At 45.1% G+C, this 9,367-nt stretch overlaps 1 protein-coding gene across 1 annotated transcript; it reads right to left on the minus strand.

Moving 5' to 3' along the window:
• Positions 1 to 3,939: 3,939 nt before the first annotated feature.
• Positions 3,940 to 4,798, minus strand: LOC116200444. Its single transcript, XM_031531291.1, has 2 exons — positions 4,364 to 4,798; positions 3,940 to 3,966 (listed from the first exon to the last, which is right to left on the minus strand). The coding sequence occupies exons 1-2, from the start codon at positions 4,796 to 4,798 to the stop codon at positions 3,940 to 3,942; spliced, it is 462 nt and encodes a 153-aa protein (XP_031387151.1).
• Between the last annotated feature and the right edge of the window lie 4,569 nt (positions 4,799 to 9,367).

The following is a 9,367-nucleotide window of genomic DNA, read 5'->3' on the forward strand; positions in this document are numbered from 1 at the left end:
GACGTGCTCTGTTTTTCGTTATCTTTGCAGGGCTATACGAGTCAACTCGACAGGTTTGAGACCAAACGACGACCACCACCACCTAGGAGGGTCCCTTGGCTATCTAGAAGCGGGGTGAACCGGCTAGAAAATCGGTCGGAACGAACCGAATCGGCCTCCTCATTCCCGGGTGCCCAGTCGAGTCGAGGCACTGCCCAACCGGGTCTGTTTGTGCTATTCGGGTCTATTCAAGCCAAAACAGCCCAAACCCGACCTACCAACGGTCTAAGCTGACTTTTTACAGTCCCATCCCACATCCCGGGACTAGGTATAACCATTCTCGACTTAGAGGAGCTCGGACTTCTACATTTTTGCTGTGTTTATGGGGGTTATAAGGGGTTTTATGCATGTTTCACTTCCAAGTTTTAACTTTTATGCAATTTCAATATTATATCATGCATGTTTATTATCGTTGAACATGCTAGCATGTTGGAAAATATTTAAATCGAAGTCGAGGAAACCATATCGACTCAGAAAAGCCGAGATACTTCTCGGATTAACCTCTTTGAGAGGTAATCGAGGTGTATTCTTGACCTTTTTGGGTCAAGACCGGTTTCCTTGCCCCAATTTGAGTTGTTTCCCGAATCTTTATATTTTCCCGCATCCATGGAGCCGGTATTGTTTTATTGATTCCATAAATAACGTGTTTGTACATGTTTGTATGTTTAAATGCGTTTTTCAAACTCATGGCGATACCGGCTTTGTTAAATACGTGTTATTTACCGTGTTTAATGTTTGAGCATGCGAGAAATAATCGAAATTGGGTTAAAGAGAACGCTTGAAACTCGGAATGGGTTAAGGAAACCCATGGCTATTCCCAAGAGGAAAGAGCCGACGGTTCCTCGACCTTATTCGGGTCAAGAACGCTCTCTTTACCTCGATGAAATCCATTTATTAGATTTTGTACAAATTGCAAATTTCAACATTATCGCAAATCCCGCATGCTAACAACTTTAAAACATTGTTTTAAAGCAAAAAATGCATGGATTCATGTATCGGTGACTTTTTCGAGGCCATTTGGGTTATGAGGGTATTTTGGTCATTTTGACCAAATTATCCTCGATCTTCCTGGACCTGTCTTGGTCGCCATGTCATGAATTGTTTTCATTAAATTAAGCTTTTCGGGTACTCAGACTTCATTCAGTGGATCAATTCATGATCTATCTGGTTGTTTATAACCCGCACATTTACTACATTCGGCATTTAATTTTAAAATGTAAATTCACAAACGAATTAATCGAGATGCTCACATGATTAAACCCACTTGGCACTGATAAGTTCGCATGAATTGGTAATTAACTGATAATTCACGTCGATGAGTTGTCAAATGGCGTTAATGCCCTTTTCAAAACTTGTCTATTTCAAAACCCAAAACGCGCAGTCAGATGTAGTACGGACGTTTAGAAAGGACTTCTGTGTCTCAACTTGAGTTTTTACCTGATTTCAGGTAACTCAGGTCAGAATACAAAAAATCTTTTTAAATCATTTTCGGTTAGATTGACTGGTTCTTTGGCTTTTCTAGGGTTCTTACATATCCATGGACAATCCAGGGAATTGGTCGATACCAGCTACAGGTCGAGGTGGCCTTCACTGCGATGTTTTCCCTTTTCTAAAAATAATTTTCAAATAAAGGGCAAAATCGTCTTTTCACAATTCAGCGACACCCCTAGGGTTAGCTTGACAGAAACACTACAGTATCAGGATAAGAATAGGCTACCTGTTCAGGTGCAGGTTTATCTGCAAAGCCTTTTCTTATCTACTGATGAGTTTCTGTCATCCTATCGTAGATTCGGGTAACTAAAACGGTTATCTCTATTACAAAACCTGTAAAATGCTGACTAATCTTTTACTTGACCTAACCAAACATTAGATAATGGTTAGGGGATTTCTTGGTTCCAAATTTAGAGTCAAAATATGAGTTCGGCTAATTCAGTGGTAATTCAGTATCACGATACATAACAATTTTTAAAAGCAATCCACACACATGATATTTGACTCTATTTGTCAAGTTCTCAAAGGAAAGCCAAATGCAAAAATGCTTCACACACATTTGCTTGTTTAGCATATAGCATTTGCTTGCAAAATCCCCTTGGGTTAATAACTTGTTAATCCACGTAAACTCGACAATAACAAACACATTGTCTGCAATTCACATTGTTGTTTGTTACTTTTCTACCCTTGTTTGTCCATGCGAGTCGAGCTCGACCCATAGGACGCATCGCACTTAGGGTCCAACGCCCTATTCACTGAGAGCTCAGTTGAATTTCAGTTTTCGGTGTTTTCCTGAACTCACGGAGAGTCTGAGCAGAATAATAACTAAAAGCAAACTGACTGAGATTCGACCATTTGTAATTTGTATTTATTGTTTTCGAGAGTATTGTGAGAACATTTTACTTTGTACATTCATTCTGTAAGAATTCCAATCAGTGAGCGAACGGTCCGAGAGTCGAATTAATCGAATCGGTCCAATGCTTGCCCAGACAAGAGTAATCCCAAGATCTCGTGGTTCCGGTTCATGCAGGAATTCAACCATAATGGTTTGATAAACTGTAACGCAAGATAGTGAACCGATTCCCCGACACACGAGTTTATTTCTCTCTCGGCTACTCAACCGACATCGTTTAGTTCACTGATTTTTCAGTGTCAAAATGTGTAAGCAGAGCGCAGCTTAATTCTTGCGGTAAATTAAATAAAACTTGCAAGCCTAGCAAACTAGAGTACCAAAAGGGCGTGCGGGATGTAGACCCGCACGTAACATGAACCCCCGACCTCGGACTTTTCGGTTCCGCACATATCATTACCTTAGCAAAACTAGGTGTTCCATACCCCTAGACCAGAGCAACTCACCGGCCCTCAATCTTCGGGTCGTAAACAGGTAGTGGCGACTACTTCTCACGCGTGTCTGTCACGCATTCCCGAGAAGGTAGACACTCTCAAGCCGCGCGATCCAAAAGCGCACATGCGGGCTCCGGCGAGAGTTCACATTCGGATCCGTACAACTTGGCGACTCCATTGGGGACATACTTAGTGGGTTTGGGCTCAATCCTGTTTGCTTGCTTACATGTTCATTTACCGCTTTCTGCAACTTTTTCGCTTATCTACTTTACGTACTTTTATTTAAGCACTCGCATTGCATATCACGATAGCACAGGTTAGATAGGGGTTCCGAGTAAGGGTATGTCGTGCGGTTGGACCGTCGATTAGGCCCCCAAAGAGTCCCGCCCGATTTCAAGGAACTGACACCCTTGAGTTGGGGGCCTCCATCCCTAGGTAGCTCGGTCCCTGTAGCAACGAACCATGCATCGTGCTATGCCTCCATGCAAGCCATCTTCCTGACTTCGACAACTATCCATCGAGTCGGCCTGCGTGCCACCTTAAGTCTTTTCCTATTCCGAAAGAGATATACATGTATCCTGTACATTAAGCCGTGGACATTTATTTTTCCACACTCATGCATCATGCAGTTTTCAAAATTAGGGTGTCATTCGCATTGATAAGTCCTAAGCTAATCTTCCTTTCATCTTGTTAAGGAATGTCGCACTTGGCTTCTTTTTTGCACCTTGACAGAGTCACGCCACCACTCGAGGAGATCATTTGCATATGGGCAACCCTACGCTCGGTTGACTGCGTAGGAATGCATTAAAGCCAAAGAGAGTTCAAGGAAGAGTGCGTGTGTTGCCCTAGCATATAGTTGGCGGCGACGGCGGAGGGCGGGTGGAACCATTCTCTGGTCGGAGGTGCAACCATGCAAATGATTTTAGCAGCGTATGGACTAGGCCATACTCTGTTTGTTGAACCAATTGCTTGCGATCCTTGTGGAGGGAGGGTGGGAACTCAGTATTGAAATCCCAAGGAGCTGGATGAGAGACGTTTGTTGTCTCAATTGTGGTCGTTCAGTATTCAAGCTACCTTCTTGTTGGGTATTTCCTGCAATGGGAAAAAGAAACAATGAAAGGGTAAGAATTGTTCGCAATTTCAATGTAAGGATTTAGGGAAGCGAACTGACATGGTAGGCGTCATGCGAACACGCCAAGAGACATGCATTGGTACCCTGAGCTTGTATGCATGGGCTGGTGTGAACATGCTTGGACATGTGTGAGGCGTGCTTGATCGCTGGTAGATGCGCGAGATGAAGAGATGTCCATTGGATGCTTTGAGGTTGATAGGACCGATCACGTCCATGCCCCACATGAAAAAGGCCATAGAGCTACCATTGAATGCAGTTCATTGGGCGGGGCTCTGATCTGGTTCGCGTAAACTTGGCAAAAATGACAATGCCTGACATGCTTGACGCAGTCAGTTTCCATCGTGGACCAGAAATAACCGAGTGCATTTCTTCCATGAGACGTTGCGCCTCATTTTCGTCGACACATCGTAGTAGTGTGGCGTCAAATGAGCGTTGGTAGAGAGTCTTGCCACTAAGGAAGAAATTCGCTGCAGTGCGCCGAAGAGTTCTCCGATCATGACGATCAGTGAAAGTAGGGAATTGGCCGGTTTGCAGCAAGTGCTTGATGTTTGCATACCAAGGTTTGCCATCAACAACATCAATCACATCGCAATGGGCAAGGCCCTCAGTAATCTCGAACTCGAGAGGCTCGATGAGATTCTCCTCCGTAATGCTTACCATGGATGCGAGCGTTGTAAGTGCATTGGCAAATTGGTTCTTCATGCGCGGCGTGTATGTAAACGAGACTTCCTCGAAGTTCTCCACTAATTTCTCGAGATACTCGTGATACGGCACCAGCTTGGGATCCTTCATCTTCCACTGTTTGAGCGTTTGAAAGATTGTAAGCATCGAATCTCCAAACACTTCAAGCTCCTTGACTTTGAGGTCGACTGCCGCCTGCAAGCCGAGGATACATGCTTCGTACTCGGCTTTGTTGTTGGTGCAGGGGAAGTCAATCTTCATTGCAAAAGGAAAATGACGTCCTTAAGGGGATATCAATACTGCACCGATACCAAACTTAGTGGAGTTGACTGCGCTGTCAATGTACATCTTCCACCTAGGACTCTCCTCCTCATCATTCAGTTGGAGGATCCCATCATCGATTGGGAACTCCGTTAGATGGTCTGCTATCGCTTGGCCCTTCACTGATGTGCGCGACACGTACTCGATGTCGTACTCCGTCAGTTGACAATGCCACTTTACTAGGTTCCTCATGGAGGACGGACTGTCGAGTAGGTACTTTAGGGGATCCGTCTTGGACAATAAACGGATAGTGTGATAGAAAATCTACTGTCAGAGTCGTTGCATGACCTACACTAATGCACAACACATTTTCTCTATGTCAGGGTAATTAGACTCCCCTTCATTGAACTTCTTGCTCAAATAATAGATTGCTTGCTCTGCATGTGTGAAATCGTCCTGTTGTCATAACATGCACCAGAGAGATTGTCGGCGTATTGTCAGGTACAGAATGAGAGGACGATTCGGTGAAGGCAGAACCAACACCGGTAGCTGAATTAGATATGCCTTGACTGTATCGAAAGCTTTCTGACACTAGTCGTCCCACTCAATTGTTGCATTTTTGCGAAGCAGACGGAAGAGCAGTTGGCATTTGTCTGTCAAATTTGCAATGAAGCGTGCGATGTAATTCAGCCGTCCTAAGAAGCTTCTTACTTCGCGCACTGTCGATGGAGGAGGCAACTCCATGATCTCCTTGACTTTTTCTCACTAAAAACCCTAACAACTTCCCTGACTTGACACGAAAAGTGCACTTCGTTGGGTTGAGTTGAAGCTTGTACTTCTTGAGACGCCCAAAGAGTCGCTAAAGGTTGACCAAATGATCTTCCCCATCTTTGGACTTCGCAATCATATCGTCGACATAGACCTCTATCTCCTCGTGCATCATTGTCAGCACTCTATTTTGGCCCACTAGCTCCAACAGAGATCACCCGACCAAAGCTCGGGTCACTATTCACGGCCGGGCGACGGACGTGGACGTGCTGACCTAGAGACATGAAATGTAAGGAAGAGGCAAGGGCCACCAAAGGGCGCAAGAGGGGGCAATCAGAGGAAGAAGACAGGCAAGAAACCTCGGGACAGTAGAAGTTGACACTATAGCACTATTCATCGTTGGATCACCGGAGCATCAGAAGGTGTCCAATATGGGGTTCTAAAAATCCCTTATGGTACCAAAATGACCAATGGCACCCCCAAGCGCATTTCAGAGCTCTCCTACTCAAGCCGAGGCACTCCCGAACATTTGTAGACGCCTTCGTGATGGGGCTCCCGAGACACTTGATCCACGAACCAATAAACGGTACTCGGAAACAGGTCTGCACACACCCAAGGGTCACCAGGACCAGGGAACAGGTTTTAGGCTGCTTTTCGAAACTCATCTTGGCCTCCCGAGAGGATCTCGACCTAGAAAAAGGGGCTCTTTCTGCCCACAGAAATATGGCTAGAGACCCTTTTAACAAATCATCAGTGCACGAAATCTACGTCGATCAATCCCAGGGAGTTCAAGGGCTTGGGAGGTAAACTCTGATCACATTGCACAATCCATTCAGGGTTCCCGAGTACCATTCCGGCAGTAAAAGGGCCCCTTTCAGACGGAATCTTGCGCTCATAGCTCATTCGGGGAAATGTTGATGTCCGAGCTCTGCATCATCCATTCCCAGCAACCCCTAGGGCCCGGGAAATCATTTTGGCTTGGACCAAGCAAAGTATACTGGTCTCCCGAGGGACGTTTTAATGGTCACAAACGCCTCCCGGCAAGCCTTTGGGACTCATTTTTGACAAAAAGAGATCGCAGTGGTCTCCGAACACATCCAAATATTCAGGAAGCACTGAGAAAGCCCCGTTCACGGATTCCTAGGACGTCTCCGGTTACCGATCTTCGCCCGAGGCCAGCAAGTCAACCGTTCCGCTTAATGCGAAAAATACACCGGTGCGAGCCTTACAACACGCAGAAGTGCAAATAGACATCAGAAGGGTTCATTCCCACGACCTTGGCGAGTCGTGCCTACACGTTCTAAGGGTTCCTCACGACCCTCACTCTCCCCCATGAAGAGGTGGTCACGTGTCGAGAGTCGATCAACTGGGCGCGACCTCATTTTCCTTTCTTTTCCCTTTCTCGGATTATTCTAGTTTTACCGGGTTTTCTTTGTGCTTTCCGGGCTTGCTCAGACTCTTGCATGCCCAAGGTTGATTACGGACGGCAAGAGCAGTCCCTTAAGAGTCGGAGGAGCCCGAACTTGCATGGTGCCATAGCTCGAGCCACCGTGATGACCCCTATTCCTCTCGGCTGCCGCTGTTGCTTGCTCTCGGGTGCATTCTGCACTTTTCGTCCAGCCGGTCACCTGATCCTCTTGCCACTTCTCCGACTCCTTTCCTCGTACATCGAGGTTAGGTATACCTCCTCTACAACTTAGAGAAGTTAGGCCTTCGATATTTGGTTGTTGTGAGGAAATAAGGTGGTCAATAATCGGATCATGTGCAAGTTATGGTTTTTATCCACTTTTTACACGTTTCCATGTCGCTTATCATGTTCATACGTCGTAATAATATATATGTCGTGGCTGGATGCAACCAAAGTCGAGGCGGGAGAGACCGCCACGGCCTAGTTGAGCCATGCAAGTTCACGGCTAGGTCCCAAAGGAGGGACCCGTGAACTCCCTTGGCTCACTCGAGGCTGTGAGGCCCTCTTCTTCCCCAAAAGTGGTTGCCTCCCGCATTTAATGTTTCCATTGATGCATGACATGATAATATGCGGAGATAGGGTTATATTGAAGTCGAGGAAACCGTCGCGACCCGGGAAAACCAAAGCAAACTCTCGGCCTCACTCTTGAAGAGGGTGGCCGAGAACTTCCTTTGGTTTCCTCAGGTTGCTAACGGTTTCCTCCTCCCGATTTAGTTTGGTTTCCGAACTTTCATTTTATTGTCATTGTATGAGTCGATGCCATTTTATCGATTTCTTTAAATACAATGTTTGTGTTTGCATTATGTGCTCTTTTGCGTATTTGAGACCATGGTGGCATCGAACGATTAAGACCGATTCTTGGAATTGATTGCAATTACATTTTTCGTTTAAATCATTAACTTCACGTTAATTTGCATGTTAGACGCATTAACTTCGAATAATCATCTCATTAATCCATAATAATTGAGGTTTAACACCTCAATCACTAAACCACTCCACAAACGGAAAATGAGACGCATCACTTAATTGATTAAATCATTCGGCTTAAATAATTACATGAATTGAGTATCAATTTGTAAACGCATCGACGGATCACCAAATGGTGGAAAATTCCCTTTTAAAATCCACAATCTCAAAACACTGAGGCGAGTAACACGAATAGAATTGGTGTTTAGAGAGTACTCGCGTGCTATGACTCGGGTCCGGGCCCAATTTGAGGCGGCTCAAGTTGAAGTAAACGAGTCTTCTTTAGACCTCTTCGTGTCATGCGATCTCAATTTTTACATACGCACTTCACATATTCTACCGTTCAAGGGCATGACCATCATTTCGTGATTTGTCGATATCCTAGACGTTAAGGAGAATGAAACACCTCGATATTTCGGATGCGAATCTCATTCGTATGACCCATTTCGCTCACTTTCGGTGTTTCTATCCTCTTATCGTAGACTCGGTGGTTACCATTATTATCTCTTTCACGAAACATATAAAAACGGATTAATCATTCACTTGACTTAATCAAACATTAGATAATGGTTAGGTGGGACTGTAAGTTCCAAATTTAGAGTCAAAATACGAGTTTGGCGTATTCAGTGAAACCATAGTGTCACTAGCAGAATAAAGTTTTAAAACAAACTCACGCACGTAGTTGGCCTAGAATTGCATACTAGTACATCCATTTGCTTGCCTAGGGTAGATAAATTGCTTGCCAAATAACCCCGGTTAATAACTGATTAAATCACGTAAATTCGGTTTAGTACAAACTTGTTTGTATTTGTCTGTATTTATCAGTTTTTGTTTGTTTTCATCTGTTTCTATCAGTTTTCTCTGTTTTCTATTATTGCTTGTTGATTTGTCGCAGTTAGAACCCGAACCCATAGGTCACGCTTATCACGGGGTCCAACACCCCAAACCATCGATCACGGGGCCCAACACCCCTATGTACACCGAGTGCGTGCAACCCGAGAGCGGAATGAGGTCTATCCTCGATTCACCACTCTACTCCGAGTAATGTCTAAGTGGAAGACAACTCGGATCAGGTGTGTGAATCGCGATTAGACATCACCCGGAAGCTCGAACGGTCCAATGGCTATCGTGAGAATCGATCGATTCTCGTGCCGCCCGTTGGTCCGGTTGGACCCGACCCCTGGCTCCTTGAGCCCGCGTTGCTTTAATTTATTTGT

The sequence above is a fragment of the Punica granatum genome, chromosome 3 (assembly GCF_007655135.1).
Source record: "Punica granatum isolate Tunisia-2019 chromosome 3, ASM765513v2, whole genome shotgun sequence".
NCBI lineage: Eukaryota > Viridiplantae > Streptophyta > Magnoliopsida > Myrtales > Lythraceae > Punica > Punica granatum.

Excerpts from the sequence above, each read along its gene's own strand:
- LOC116200444 (XM_031531291.1), bottom strand. The coding sequence starts at position 4,798 with ATGAAGGATCCCAAGCTGGTGCCGTATCACGAGTATCTCGAGAAATTA. Across the intron at positions 3,967-4,363 it reads TCATGGAAGAAATGCACTCG|GAAATACCCAACAAGAAGGT; the intron begins GTTATTTCTGGT and ends TTCCCATTGCAG.